The sequence below is a fragment of the Peromyscus californicus genome, unplaced genomic scaffold (genome assembly GCF_007827085.1).
Source record: "Peromyscus californicus insignis strain IS unplaced genomic scaffold, ASM782708v3 Scaffold_11__1_contigs__length_118956290, whole genome shotgun sequence".
NCBI classification, from domain to species: domain Eukaryota; kingdom Metazoa; phylum Chordata; class Mammalia; order Rodentia; family Cricetidae; genus Peromyscus; species Peromyscus californicus.
The window spans coordinates 48,788,448-48,803,961 of record NW_026294402.1 but is presented as its reverse complement, the minus strand read 5'-3'; the positions used below and the strand labels follow the sequence as shown (position 1 = coordinate 48,803,961).

At 40.9% G+C, this 15,514-nt stretch overlaps 1 protein-coding gene across 4 annotated transcripts in view; it reads left to right on the top strand.

The window, feature by feature from the left end:
• Dmxl2 (Dmx like 2) overlaps positions 1–14,576 on the top strand; it is a 129,457-nt gene extending 114,881 nt beyond the window's left edge. For 2 of the 4 annotated variants that reach the window (XM_052760596.1, XM_052760587.1), the window contains exons 34-44: positions 2,481–2,543; positions 3,348–3,434; positions 3,514–3,635; positions 4,887–5,025; positions 5,745–5,805; positions 5,909–6,036; positions 6,774–6,851; positions 9,987–10,078; positions 10,714–10,766; positions 11,876–12,093; positions 13,104–14,576. In XM_052760596.1, the coding sequence (XP_052616556.1) occupies positions 2,481–2,543; positions 3,348–3,434; positions 3,514–3,635; positions 4,887–5,025; positions 5,745–5,805; positions 5,909–6,036; positions 6,774–6,851; positions 9,987–10,078; positions 10,714–10,766; positions 11,876–12,093; positions 13,104–13,313 (1,251 nt within the window). In that variant the 3' untranslated portion in view covers positions 13,314–14,576. The remainder of the gene's footprint in view (positions 1–2,480; positions 2,544–3,347; positions 3,435–3,513; positions 3,636–4,886; positions 5,026–5,744; positions 5,806–5,908; positions 6,037–6,773; positions 6,852–9,986; positions 10,079–10,713; positions 10,767–11,875; positions 12,094–13,103) is intronic. The other 2 variants (XM_052760576.1, XM_052760568.1) reach the window with 1 other exon arrangement.
• Positions 14,577–15,514: the final 938 nt, after the last annotated feature.

Here is a 15,514-nt window from a genome sequence, read left to right as displayed (position 1 = left end):
CTTCCTAGACTGCTGTCTGAGTTTAGTATTGGTTGTAGGAAGAGAGTACATACAGTGGAGCTGGGATGAAAGGATTCTCATCAATCTCCCTTTTGATGTTTGTACATTGGATGATGTGACTCTCTTGTCTTATGTTTCTTGTGTAGTGTGGTGATAATTTGTTTGTACCCTAACAAATAAAATTTGCCTGAAGATCAGAGAACAGAACAAGCCACTAGATTAAACATAGAGGTCAGGCAGTGGTGGCGCACTCCTTTAATCCTAGCACTCGGAAGGCAGAGATCCGCCTGGATCTCTGTGAGTTCAAAGCCACCCTGGATTACATGAGATTAACCCAGCCTAAAAGAGAAACAGAACCAGGCACTGGTGGCACACACCTTTAATCCCAGGATTTGGGAGTCACATGCCTTTGATCCCAGCACTAGGAAGGATGAGACAGGATGTGATATGGCTGGGCAGAGAAAGGAATATAAAATGGGAGGAGACAGGAGTTCGGAGCCCTTTCAGCTGAGGACTCAGGGGCATTCAGTCTGAGGATTTGTGGAGACAGGATCTTCTTTCAGCTGAGGAGTTGACGAGGTGAGAAGTGGCTGTGGCTTGTTTCTTCTGATCTTTCAGCATTTACCTCAATATTTGGCTCCGGGTTTTTATTATAAGACCATTTAGGATTTGTGCTACAGTGTAGTCTCTCTGTGCCACCCTGCAGTCACCTATGACTGAGCATGAAATGTGGCCCATAGGACTGAGTGTCCGATTTTCTTTAATTTTTAGTAGTCACATGGCTACTGTATCAAAAAGTACAGATCTATTGAAAATATGTTTTCTTTGAGAAAAGAATTTTGGAAATTAAGTCTTTTAAGATTAAAAACTGATCACTAGGCCCAGAAATAACATCTCCAACAGGTGTGCTTTATCTTTGTAGGTTTGGGGGTAGGATTTTGGTGATCAACAAATTTGGTAAATTGATTAGTAAAATCCTTTAAAAAAATCTTTGAGAGAGAAGGAGAGGGAGAGAGAACACACTCAGCAGTTAAGAGCACTGGCTACTCTTTCAGAGGACCTGAGGTCTGTTCCTAGCTCCTATGTCTGGCAGCTCACAACTGCCTCTACCTCCTGCTCCAGGGGATCTGACACCGTCTCTGGCCTCTAGGGTCACCCCCACACATGTGGTATATACACACTGAAAAACACATACATACATATATACATGCACATAAATAAAAGTTTTAAAAACAAAAGCTGACATGTTGGCTAATTCTAAAACATTTGAATTTTTTGACATATTATAAGAAGATAGCTTTATCAAATAAGTTAAAGAAAAAATACTCCACAAATCAAGCTTTTGTCAAATCAATAAATGTGTCAAACCAACTAGTTGACTTAGCAAGCCGATCTTAAGTGACTGACTTTCACTGAGTTAACCACTCTTGGAATAGAAGAATCCCTGTGTTTCCCTGGGTGCTTCATTGTTAGCAGGCTTCATTGCTGCAGCCCCCCCCCCCCTACCCCCCCCCACCCCCCACCCCCCCACCCCCGTCCTCAAAGGAGGGTCAGAGAATTTGAATGGAAATTGTCACATCAGGAACACTGGGGAGAAGTTTCAGGCTCTGATCATGTCTTCTGAGGTTCCCGTAGTAGAGGAATATTTCCAGTTGTACCTCCCCTAGGACTTGTCAACCAGGGTGCAAGCAAGTGTACTTTCTTTCCTGTGTCTCATCCTCGCAAACATTTATTTACAAGGAGAATAATTTTCTGATTACATGATTATTCAGATTTGTTAATAAGTAAGAATGAAAGCAGTGTGAAGCCGTGGGTTCAGTCCTTCAAACCTTAGAAATACAAAAATAAACGGGGTGGGGGCAGGAACTAATGATATAACTGGAGAGATGGCCCAGGCAGTAAGTCAATCACTCTGCAAGTATAAGGACATAGGTCAGACTCCCCAATCCCCAGGGAAAAGTCCATATGCAGCAGCATATCTCCACACCCAGAACTGGGGAGGCAGAGACAGCTGGATCCAGGAAGTTTGCTGACTGGTAATTGATGAGCTCCAGATTCAGTGAGAGGCCCTCTTTCAAAAAATAAGGTGGCGAGGTACTGAGGAAGACACTTGGTATTGAATTCTAGCCTCCATGTGACCTCATGCACATATATCTATATATACATGTATATAACACAAAATTAAAAGAAGTAGGTCTTATTTTTAGAGATTATAGTTTGAAGGTTTTTAGTTGCATAAATGGTATATAAATAATAAATTTTTATTTTGAAATAGTTTTTATTTTCATGTGTATATGATAGAGTAATTTTAGTTATGCTGTTTTGCTTTGTTTATCTGATACTTTGTTTTATCTAATTTAATTTTTGAAGTCAGTTTTGTCATCTTTGTATGATAACCATTCCAGCTTGAAATTTTTCATTCTCTCTATGATTTATTTTATGCATGTGTTTTGTGTTTGTGACGGTGTGGTGTTATGTAGTCTGTAGAAGAACATGTGGAGCAGGTCAAACACAACTCCGTAGCAGAAGATTGCCATGTCAAGGTAGTCTCCCCTGCGCGTCTCCGTAGCTCACTTTTCAACATTCTCGTTCTTGGAGCTGACCCTCCTCTCTCATGCTAACTGACTGCCCCGCTGAGGTAGAGAACTTGCTGCTCATACTGCCTTGAGCAGAGGGACGAGCCGCCTGTGTCGAGCTCTGTTCCGCTCCGCTCTGCTCCGCTCCTCTGCTCTGCTCTTTTTTCTTGTTCTCATCTCCACTGCTGTCGCATTTTTGAGTCTGTTTTAAACACAGCTGGTCTTCCTTCTTGACTCTCCTTCTCTTGCTTCCCGTTTGTCTCGGATTCTCCAGACGCCTCCCCTTCTTCTGACAAGTCTTCATTCTTTTGTCCTTCATCTTCCTGGGCTCTCCCTGTTCCCTGGCCTACTCTGTCCTTCACTTATGCCTCTTCTCTCTCTCTCTCTCTCTCTCTCTCTCTCTCTCTCTCTCTCACACACACACACACACACACACACACACACACACACACACACACACACACACATTACAGAATATTTGTGCATTTTTGGAAGAGCTAAAATGAATATGTAAATTTTGAAAAATTTTGGCCGTCTTTTGTAATCATTACTATGCATTCACATTGGGATTCTTCAGAATTAGGGTGTTTGATTACAGAGCTTCAGAGCATGAGAGCAGATTTCCAAAACTAATTCCCAACACACTAATGCTCCCCCACTCCCTCTTCCTGCTGCTGCTACATTTTCTTCTTGCCTAGCTATAATCCTGTGGGATGTGTGTATCTGTGTAGAGTCACGTAGCAACAGCTAACCCTCAGCAATGTTTTGTAGGTTGAAGCTGATCTGGGCTATCCAGGAGGGAAGGCAAAGGTCATTCATAAGGAATCTGACATGATCATGGCATTTTCTATTAATAAGGTAAAGATTGTAGTCAGTGTCAACAATGTGCTGATTTTTGGTGAAATTGTCCAAATTATAGTCTGCCTTTGCTTTATAGGCAAACTGTAATGAAATTGTTTTGGCTTCAACGCATGATGTTCAAGAACTTGATGTCACGTCTCTTCTGGCCTGTCAATCATATATATGGATTGGAGAAGAATATGATAGAGAATCTAAAAGGTGTGTCTCGTGACTAATTATAAATATCATTGCCTTCAGCCAGTGCCTGCTAAATTGTTGGGCTAAGAGTGATGTACCTCTCTTCAGTTGTGCAAGAAACAAACCTAATGGGTTTAGTGGACAGGAGAAGGTCTTTGCTTATATTAAAATTTATAAATTACTCATAATTTTCCCATTAAACTTTTCATAATATTTAATCCAGAATAATGTCTGTTATGAAGGTCTAAGGTTTAAAACTGCCACTTTGACATTTAACCCCAAGGAAATGTACGTAGTAGTCAGTAAATTTAACTGATCTAGATAATGAAAGTAGAAAAATAGTATGCATAAATTTTTAGACTAATTGAATTGGTCTCATTAATTTTGCAATGTTGCTTATCACTTGATGAAAGATTTTTGCAGATAAAAATGTCAACAACTTTAGTTGTCATCTGAAGAGTTTTGCAGCACTTTTTAACTTTTGACTTTTCCTACATGTTTGTCTTTTGTGTTGCTTTATAGGCAAACTGTAATGATGTGATTGTTTTTTATTATGTTGTTCTCATACATACACGTAATATATTTTAATCATGTTATTGTTAGGCTCTTTGTCCCTCTCTTCTCCCAACTGATACCCTTTCATTTTCTCAGCTAGCTCCCCTTCACCTTCCTGTCTTTTGTGTGTGTGTTTGTGACCTGTTGGATTGCATTATGGTTTTTATAGGACCATTGGCACTTTACCAGTGCTGTACCACTTGAAGAAAATGTCTCTTCCTATCCCATCAACCGTTGGCTGTGTATAAATCCTCACAGAGCGTTAAAATACTCTAAAGAAAACACTTGTTCTAATTTTGTAGCCAATAAAGCTGCTCACAGAGATAATACATTAGACTGTGTATGTGTGTGCTACCACTGCCAAGATCTGTGCCTAAGTTTTTAATCAATGGATATTTATTCTATTTTTTTAAATAGTTTAACTACCAAAGAAAAAAACTATTTAAAAAAAAAAGTACCAGGCAGTTGTGGCACACTCTGTGAGTTACAGCCTGGTATACAAATCAAGATCCAGGACAGCCAGAGCTGTCACACAGAGAAACCCTGTCTTGAAAACAAAAACAAAAAACAAAACAAAACAAAAAAGTAAACCCTTACTAAATCTGTATCCTCAGAAAAAAACATTAAAGAGAATCTTTTCTGGTTGTATGAAATCTCTAGTTGGATTTGTGTTGAGAGAACAAAACTTCCAGAATAACATGCTATGGTTTTCCACAGTTCAGATGATATTGATTATCGAGGTTCCACCACAACCCTGTATCAGCCTGGTGCAGCCTCCCATTCTACGAGCCAGGTGCATCCGCCTCCATCTCTGCCATGGCTAGGCAGTGGGCAGACCAGCACGGGAGCTACTGTGGTATGTCTTCTTTCTAGACACGTGTGGTTTCTGGGTATGGGTTCCTCAAGCAGTACATTGAAGTTACTTGACATAGAAATGATTCTAAAGATGAGAATAACTGACTGACTTTGAGTTTCCATAGTGCATGATCTTTTCACACATCAACCACAGTTCGGAGTGGATGTTATCCTCCAGTATCATTTTATAGATGAACAAACTGAGGCACAGAATGGTAAAGCAAAGTCAAAGAGGAGTTCATGTCTATTTATGTTGGAAAATTGCCTCCGATTACTGAAGATTAATTCTTCTTGGTCACTAGTTGAAGGAGCTTTAGTCTTTCATGCTCTGCTCTGAAGAATCTGGATACCAGCTGGGTGCAGTGGTTCATGCTTGTAATCCTCACCTGCAGAAGGCTGAGGTGGGAAGATTGCAGATTTGAGGCTAGCCTGGGCTACATTAGCTAGCTCTGACAGTTCTTCGGGAGGGAGCGGTTGGAAGAGAGTCCCTTTGTCACTGGATGAAGCAGTTTGTAACGTCGTCGCAGGGCAGGGCTGAAGGACCTGCAAGTGATTGCTTCTCTTCACACAGATGTGTGTTAGACATCCCAGAGTCCTCAGCAGGGTGTATCTCAGTTAGTTTCTCAGGAGGATGAGTGACATGAGAACCACTCTGATGCTTGTCCTTCCTCGTCCCTTCTGGACCAAGTACAGAGTAAATCCATTTTCCTCCTTTTAAAGCTCATGAAAAGGAACCTCCACAATGTGAAGAGAATGACTTCACACCCTGTCCATCAGTACTGTGAGTAGTTTATTTGTCATCTAAGGGTTCTGAGTGTCTTTCATTTGAAGAATGGGAATTATTGAAAGTCTTGAGTGTCTTACCCCCCACCTTGTGTGTTTAGATCTCACAGGTGCCCAGGATGGCAGTGTCCGGATGTTTGAATGGACACGACCTCAGCAGCTTGTCTGTTTCCGTCAAGCTGGCAATGCAAGAGTTACTAGATTGTATTTTAACTCACAAGGCAACAAGGTTCGTTCCTGGGAGTTAGTGGTGAATGCTGAGGATGAAATACTGATTAAAACTCTGTCAAAAGTTTTAATGACCCTGGGGTTGAACTGAGCAGTCGGTTTATTGGATTCTGTTTATGTAGCCTTTTTTCTTACAGTAGAAACAAAGATTCACAAAACTGAGTGCCGTCATTTATCCAGTCATTCATTTCAGCCCAGCATGAAAGAAAACTACCTCTGCTCCACGTGCTGTTAGCATACCCCAGCTTGCTGGAGTCTTAGTGACACCCAGTTTCTCCCTCCCTGTGTTGCGGAGGCTTAGGGGAGGGCAGTGGGGCGGGTGTGGAGCACACTTAGAAGATGGAGGTGAGGGCAGTGGGGCGGGTGTGGAGCACACTTAGAAGATGGAGGGGAGGGCAGTGGGGCAGGTGTGGAGCACACTTAGAAGATGGAGGTAAGGGCAGTGGGGCGGGTGTGGAGCACACTTAGAAGATGGAGGGTAGGGCAGTGGGGCGGGTGTGGAGCATACTTAGAAGATGGAGGGGAGGGCAGTGGGGTGGGTGTGGAGCATACTTCGAAGATGGAGGGGAGGGCAGTGGGGCAGGTGTGGAGCACACTTAGAAGATGGAGGGGAAGCACAGTGGACAGAGCCATAGGACGCTCTGTGAAGTGGGGTCCCACAAGTCTCCCATCTCTAGGTTGATCTTCCCTCTAGCAGTAAGTCTGAGTCTGTGTTTGATGTTCATGCCGTTCTTACAGTGTGGTGTTGCAGATGGAGAGGGTTTTCTGAGTATCTGGCAAGTCAACCAAACTGCATCGAATCCTAAACCTTACATGGTAAGTGCCCCTCACGTTGCCAGAGCGCATGCAGAGACCATAGTGTCACAGATGGAGTGTCTGCTTGTAACAGTGGATCTCGGTAGTGCTTCTGTTGGAAAATGACAGTTCTGCCCAGCATGAGCTATCCATCTTGCCTCAATTTAGACAGAGATTACCAAACAACAGCAAACAACTTACTGCTTTTTACCTTAAAGGGCAATCATGGATTTTCCCTGTGTACAGCTCAAGTCAGGATACCTTTTTAATGGTACTTTGTCCTTATTGGAAACAATTCTTTTTAAAATATAATGTTTTTATTCATGACGACTAAAGTTTAGTTGTAGGATTTTATTAAGTATAATTAAGATTCAGATAGGTTCTGAGCACTAATTTCCTTCAGAATTTTTCCTTTTTACCAGATTATACTCTAGTCCTAAAAGGTTACTTCACACATTTATCCATATTGTGTTAAATACCTGACGACATAGATTGGTGTAGCCTAGGAGGGGAAGGTGACATGGTCCTGTGTGGGGCTTAAACTTTTTTATTAGATATCTTCATTTTCTTCTTACATGTGTTTTGCCTGCATGTGTGTATGTGCACCTCCAGAGGTCAGAAGAGGGCGTTAGAGCCCTTGGAACTGAAGTTAGAGATGGTTGTGAACCACCACATGGATGCCGAGAAGAGCAAAGCATGCTCTTAACCTCTGGGCACTCTCCGGCCCTGGGTGGGACTTTCGGCATTAGATAAATAAATAGAGACTCAGAAAGCTTGGAACCTTTTGAGTCCAGATAGATTACTCAGATGCTTTTAAATTGTCCTTTCTAGAGTATATAGATTTTTTTGAACATTTTTTATTAAAAAATCTTTTTCATACAAAACATAAAATTTTGATTGTGTTTTTCCCCTTCCCAACTCCTTCATTATATGTAAGAGATAAGAATATCCCTTTTGGATTAGTGCACTGCACACTGCCATAATGTCTTCTAAGAAATGCAAGTAATCATGTTTTGCCTTCAGTCTGATCAGCTCGTGCAGAATAATATCCTATTTATTTATTTATTTTGGAATAATTTCATTTATTTTTTATTAATTATTAAAAGACCAGCCATATTTGTTCCTACCCTGGTGTCCTGTTTATTTGTAAATACCCTGGTCAGCATCCTCCATTTGGGCCCTCACTTTGAAATTTCTGTTCTCATCACCTGATAGAGCAGGAAAGGAATACTTGGCTTAGTGGACAGTTTCCCACATTGCTGTAACTTCTTAGGAGTCTTTAGGGCTGTTTAGGCTTATAGGCTTTGTGCAGGACTACTTTGAAAAGTGCGTTTGTGATTGGCAGAGCTTGGGTGGACATAGGGAGCACAAAGGTGGCAAAGGTAGATATCTAGACTACAACGTTAACTTGACTACGTCTCTTACAGCACAGCCTATGTTAGATGGACAAGGTAGAGTTTACTCCTGAGGTTACTGTTCACTATGATTTAGACTATTAATTTATCAAATTATTCACGGTTGTCAGCACTAAAACTGTTTGTGATCTTCTTCTAATCAGATGTCTTTAGTAAGTTCATCTGTTTAGTTTGAGGTAGAATCTTGCTGCAGCCCAGGTTGACCTTTGAATCTTAGGCTCAAATGATGATCTTCCTGCCTCAGCCTTCCAAGTAGCTGATGCTACAGACACCCATCATTATGTCTGTTAGTGCATATACTATAGTGCCCTGTTCTTTTCTTATAATCCAAAAACTATATATATATTTTTTTTCAGGACAGGGTTTCCTCTGTGTAGCTTTGTGCCTTTCCTGGATCTCGCTCCATAGACCAGGCTGGCCTCAAACTCACAAAGATCTGCCTGTCTCTGCCTCCTGAGTGCTGGGATTAAAGGCATGTGCTACCACTGCCCAGCTTAATTGGTTTTTTGAGACAAGGTCTTTCTATGTAGCTGTTGGCTGTCTTGGAATGTGCTCTGTTGACAGCCTGGCCTCAAACTCAAAGAGAACTGTCTGATTCAGCCTCCTGAGTGCTAGGATTAAAGGTATACAGAAGCTACTATGCCTGATTAAAGAATATAACCTTTAATTCAGTGTACCTACCAACTAGTTCTAAGTTTTAAATTACTGGATATTATCAAAGTAATTTGCAAATATCTCTATCCTCTTGCTATCACTTTTTTTAAACTCTAGAATCTTTATGGTAAACTATTTTAATTAAGAGCTTAGAAGCTGGGATCACACCTTTGATCCCAGCACTTGGAGACAGAGGCATGTGGATCTCTGTGAATTCAAGGCCAGCCTGGTCTACAGAGCAAGTTCCAGAACAGCCAGGATTGTTATGCAGAGAAGCCTTGTCTCAAAAAAACTAAAACAAAAAGGAAAGAAAAGAAAAGAGCTTAGAAGTTTCAGAGACTTACGTAGATTTATTTTTGATTTCACTGAATTCTCAAATAGTTTAAGACTTTCTAATGTGAAAGATAATTTTAAACTATTTTACTCTTGCAATTTGTCCTGAAAATTAGGAACATGATTACAAACAATGCTTCATCCAATAGGAAAAAAATTTATTAGTAAGGTCAAATTGTTACAACTTTTAATACTTTATAGTCTCAAAAAATAAATACTAACCTAAAAGAAATGGGAGGATTAGAAATGGGGAAAGGCAGTCACACCTAATTCATACTGAGTTCTTTGTTCTTTGTGCACATTAAAAATTCTGTAAAGTGCTGTGCCTTATCTTCTACTTCTAAGAAGGGAAAGCTGGTATTGTGGCCTCTAGAGCCTGCAGGTTCTGAGCACTAAGCACACAGTGCACATCTGCATTCTAAAGAAGAGTGAGTGAGGCTGTTTAGTCTGGAGGAGGCTGACTCTCAGCCACCCCACAGTGTGGACCTGCAGCACTTTTTCCCATCCAGATGGAGTTTAAAACACTGTTGTTGTTGGATGTGGTGGTCTATCACTTGGGAAGTTGAGGATCATGAGTTTGAAGCAGCCTGAGATCCTATCAAGAGCCTGTATCAAAGTCAACAAAAATGAAAAGTAAAATTTAAAATACATAATCTCACTCATGAGTCTAGCATGCTGTTGGTGGGACAGTATTTGTATTATTTCAGTTGCTACTGGATTTTTAGATAACGTTGGTTCTGTTTTGTTCCTATAGAGTTGGCAGTGCCACAGTAAGGCCACAAGTGACTTTGCATTTATCACCTCTTCAAGTCTAGTTGCAACATCTGGACAGTCCAATGACAATAGGTAGGTTGACAGAAACAAAGAAAAGAGTAAAATTTTAGGCATAAGCTATTTTTCCTAGAGAGTAAGGATTTCTTTTAGTAGTTTTTTTTTTAATCCAAGGAATTTTTTTTAATATTTTACAGTCCTTACAATGGCTTTCCTTACCAGAAAGAAACAAAACAAAAATTTTTCCTAATGTAGTCTATAGTAACGTTTATCATTTCTATGCTGAAGTGATTTAGTCTTTTCAAAGCTCTCTTTATAAAGTTCTTTAGAACTAACAAGTATTTGGCATGCTGTAGTCATGATTTTTTGCATTTCCTCTCACACTGTTTTCATTAACTGCATGCTGTGAATAGTGCCCACTCCCTTGAAGTGATTACTGCCCTGGGATATAGAAAGCACCCTTCTACTGAGGAAGTCATTTCCCTGTTCTGCAGAAGGTTAACAGAAAGAGATGGGCTGGGGGTGTGATGACAGGGGCCTTAGGGAACAAGCTGATCCTAGTTTGGGAAAGGATAAACTCTTAGAAGAGAAACCACCCTCACTCTAGTTGGAAATCTCAAATAAGTACAAATATTTTTCTTGACAAAATTTGTCCTTATTAATGGTTTTAGATGAATTGTTTCTGATGTACTTTGTTATTTCTTTAAAAGAAATGTATGCCTCTGGGACACATTAATATCACCTGGAAACAGCCTCATTCACGGTGAGTTAAGGTGTGATTTTTGACACATTATGAAGGAATGCTCTCGAGGTTTGACTTTACTTCATGAACCCAGTGTTTGCTCGTGGGTTGATGTGGAGGACTGTGTATAGAAAGAAGAGGTTTATTTCGGCTCACAGGTTCAGCCCCGGCTTGTTTGTCCTTGGAGTCTGGTGGGAAGTATTTCATGGAGGGAACGTGAGGTGGAGGCAGCTGCTCTCCCTGCGACCTCCAGGAAGCAGAGGGGAGAGGAATTGGGATCCTCTTCAAGGAGTTACCTCCCTTCCTTCCATGAGTGCTGCTACCACCTAGTGGTGCCATGAGCAGAAACATCTGGAGACACTTGTCCAGACTGTAGCAGAAGGACAGCTCCTTAGCTTGTGACTGAAGTATTCAGGTGATGAGGTTGAGTGTTCTTAGTCACAGGGATCTTTGGATGAGGACAGCATCTGGTGGGTCAGTGCTGCTGGGTGGTGATGAGGCGAGTGAGTGTACCACTAAGGATGGGTTCCTCTTCTGCTTCTCCATGCTCTTAGAAACATTTGAAATTAATGTGCATGCAGTGCACACTAATGAGAATCAGTGTGCTAGTGCCATACTTTGTATGAGGCACAGAATTTAGGACTTGGTTTTAAACATTTTTTTGTTCATGGTCTGCTGGGCTGTGAGGAGGTAAAACATCCCAGCAGAGAACATGTGATGAGGCAGCCCCCCTCACTCCTCCAGGTAGACAGGAAGCAGAGCAAAAGGAAAGGCCATAGCAAAATATGGTTCAAAGGAAACATGCCTCCAGTGATGTATTCCTGTAGCCAGGCCCACCTTCCAGTGTCCCAGTACTGCTGTCAAATTAGGAATCTTTCCCTGTAGACTCAAGAGCTGAAGCCAGAGCCCTCGTGGTTGTTATCTCTTAGTGGTTGGATTCCTGTCCCTGGTAGCTGAGGACAAATCCTCAACACATGAACCTGTTGGGAGACACTTTCTAAACAAATCATAACACTTGGAATGGAAAAAGTGCACTATTAACTCCTGTATTTTTAAATGTGAGTTTAAACATCAGAATCAAAAGCTGGATGTTGTTTGGGGAAAGTCTCCTGGTGTTTTTCTCTTTCCAGGTTTCACATGTCATGACCACGGTGCCACAGTACTTCAGTATGCCCCTAAACAACAGCTTCTGATCTCTGGAGGCAGGAAAGGTTACATCTGCATTTTTGACATTAGACAGAGACAGCTAATGCACACCTTCCAGGCACATGACTCGGCTATTAAAGCTTTAGCTCTGGACCCCTGTGAGGAGTACTTTACTACAGGTTCTGCTGAAGGCAATATAAAAGTAAGTAAACACAGGAGGTGGGAACGAACTATGCTAATCTTTTTCTGTTGTCCAGACTGCTAGGAAAGAGAAAACACAACCCCTGTAGTCTGAAATGGAGGCATTGAAGTAAAGCCTTGTGGAGTACTGGATGCCCTTGACATGCCAGCCCCACCTAGCCCTAATTTACTTCTGTATGGCTCTTTCTAAAGTATTCTGCTTTGGAAATCCAGCTAATAATCAAATTCACTGGACTCTCAGGTTATTATTGCTGTGAATCTGGAAGGGGCTGGAGTGCAACTCAATGGTAGAATACCTGCTTACATGTGCAAGGTTCTGGGTTCCATCCCTAGCATCACAAAATAGTAATACAAGGGACTTGTTTTGAGTAAAATGTTCGAGGTTTTTTTGTTTTCTAATGATGAAGATTTGAACTCAGAACTTCACGATGCTAGGCAAACACTTACTAACAATGTCTACCACTAGCCCCTAGTGGGTGGGTTTAATTAACACATGGATACATTTGACAAAATTCATTTGGTACCTTGGGATTTTCTTCCTTTTCTCTATCTCTGTCCTTGGTACTCATAGCTGAGGGAATGTTTCCAGGTAAGTGAGATAGTACCATAGTACTTTCATTTTGCATTAGACCTAGCTTCACATGGAAACATTTTATTAGATTAAATATTTGGTTGAATTGGTGAAATATATGTATATATGTATGTGTGTGTGAAATGTAAAACCATAACAGAATGTGAAGAGAGAAATTTGGAAGAAAAAGCAATAAGTCTAGGCTGTGACTTTTGTGAGTGATAATGTTACTCCCTGTGGAGCAGTGCCCAGTCATTCTCATTCTTTGCAGCTGAATATTTTTCCTGTTAGTGTTTATACTGACTGTTAGGAAAGCAGCAGTCAGCAGGAAATTGGACTTTGGTAATTAGTTAGGCCAAGGAACAGAAGTGAGGGCCATACTTTTTCTTTGGGTCTCTCATTTTTGATGACTGACCATTTTTATTTTCTTTTTAAACTAGGTGTGGAGATTGACAGGTCATGGCCTAATTCATTCATTTAAGAATGAACATGCTAAGCAGTCCATATTCCGGAACATTGGAGCTGGAGTCATGCAGATTGACATCAGCCAGGACAATCGACTGTTTTCCTGTGGTGCAGATGGCACACTGAAAACCAGGGTTCTGCCCAGTGCTTTTAACATCCCTAATAGAATTCTTGACATTCTGTAGTTTGAAAGATTGGGGGTTTACTTTTATATACCTCTCAGTTAAAAGATGTAATGCAAGAATTAGGCAGTTCTGCTTTCCAAGACACTGTTAACAACTTGAAAATAATCAGAGAATCTCTGTGGAATTTGAATCTGATGCAAGCAGGGCTTTACTCTACCTGAGCGTTGCCTCCCCAGGTTGGTAGAGTGCATGTACCTTGTCACAACACTGACACATTAAAAAAAAATCAACCTTGTATTGTATGAAGGGAAGCTATTCTTTACATCATGTAACAAACCTGATTCAGAAACACTTGAGGTTAGCTGACAGTAAGTTAGAATAATGAACAGGGCCTTTATACCAAATTGAGGAAGAAAACATTGCTGATTCAGGTTTTTCTTCCTGTTCTCATCATGGATGAAGCATGCCTCCTTTGTTGAGTGAAGGATAGTCATGAGGTGTTAGATGCTCTAGACCATCAGAAGCACTTGTTAACTGTGGAGCAGTGCCCAGTCATTCTCATTCTTCCCAGCTGAATATTTTTCCTGTTAGTGTTTATACCGAGCTAGTACTGTAACTTGCAAATGAGTGCAAATTGAAATGCAATGTTTTCCTCACGATTTGCACATTGACATTTTTTGGACTGCTAGTTTTTCTATTAAAATATTTGCCTTTATGTCAGGAATGTAATATGTTAGACTTGCGTATTTGTAGTTAAGCAAAACATACCTTCTTAGTCCAGTTTAGTACTTTTTCTTTTCATGTATTTAATTAAGGTTAATAAGACACATTTAAGGCTATGTTGAAACTACACCAGTAGACCATTTCATATCAATTAAATGAATGTTAGGCTTTTTGTGGCCAGTTGATGAGATTGGTGATATTATTTATTGCCACAGCCTATTGTATAAACTATGCAGAGTTAAATATTATTTGCTTGTAAAATATTCGCCAATGTCATATTTTGATGTATTTCCTTCATTATGACCAAAAGTATGTTGCAATATTGAAACCAGTGTCTGTATGTGTTTAAGTGTTTACCAGCAAATTGTCTCATCATGTAATGAGAATGTTTAATGCCTACGTGGTAAATAGTAAAACATAATGGTATAAAGCACCTTTCTCTGATGGCAATGTGGTACTCATGCTGTGAAATACATGTGTAAAAGAAATGTTATCTGTTAGAGTTTTATTTTAATTGGCCTATTTAAGTAGACTGGTCTGGCATTCTTTGACACTGTTTTTAAGAGTTAATTTTAATAAAATGATTAACTATTAGAGAAATTATAAGCCCTTAAGCTGTTTATTCATTCACACATTATCTATGGAACATCATGTATACAAGACGCACTTCTAGAGATGGAGATTGAGAGTTGAGCGGATGCTTACTTCACTGAACCTTGTCTGGGGATGGCACTGCCCAAAGGACTTGGTATTAACAATCAAGAAATGCCCTGCAGACATGCCCACATACCACTCTGATGGCGGCAGTTCTTGAGTTGAGGTTCTTCTTCCCAGGTATGTTACAGTGACAGCCGAGATCAGCCATCATAAGCTTTCAGAACACATGGGAGGTCTTTGAATGCCCTGTGCTGGGTGAGTCACTTCTCCCCTTTGCTTTGTTTCCCTGTCCTGACACTGTCCGCAAACCCACAAGCCGAGCTCCAGACCCATGGCCTGGGAGCCTCCTCTTTGTTTGTGAACTGCCCTTGTTGGGTAAGTTGCTTCTTCCCTTTTCCATCCCTTTTTCCTGTCTCCATTCCCTCCCTGCCTGTGGCAGTCTCCATACCCCCAGGACTAGCTCCAGATTAGTGGCCTTTCAACCTGCTTTGTTAGAGAGCCATCCCTTCTGGTGAACTCTCCTTTCCTCTTGTGTCATTTCCTTAGCACACTGTCGTCTCTAATACCCTCAGCCATAATTCCAGACCCATGGTTTGAGAGCTGTATTTTATTTACCAGCCAGGTTCAATTAAACAGCTCATCCACCAGCTTTACCTGGCCCAGCTTAGGTCACACATGTCTTTCATTGGCCCCCAAATCGAAGGAAGCCCAGATTATTATATCAGATATGCAGAGAAAGAAGTCCACATTCCCAGGTCAAATCACAAAAACAAAAACAGTATGTCTTCCATCAAACTTGCTAGTCCTGTAGAAGTGTTCTCTACTGCCTAGATGAATGTCAGGAACAATCATAAACTCTATCAAAGAATTCAAGAAATTGA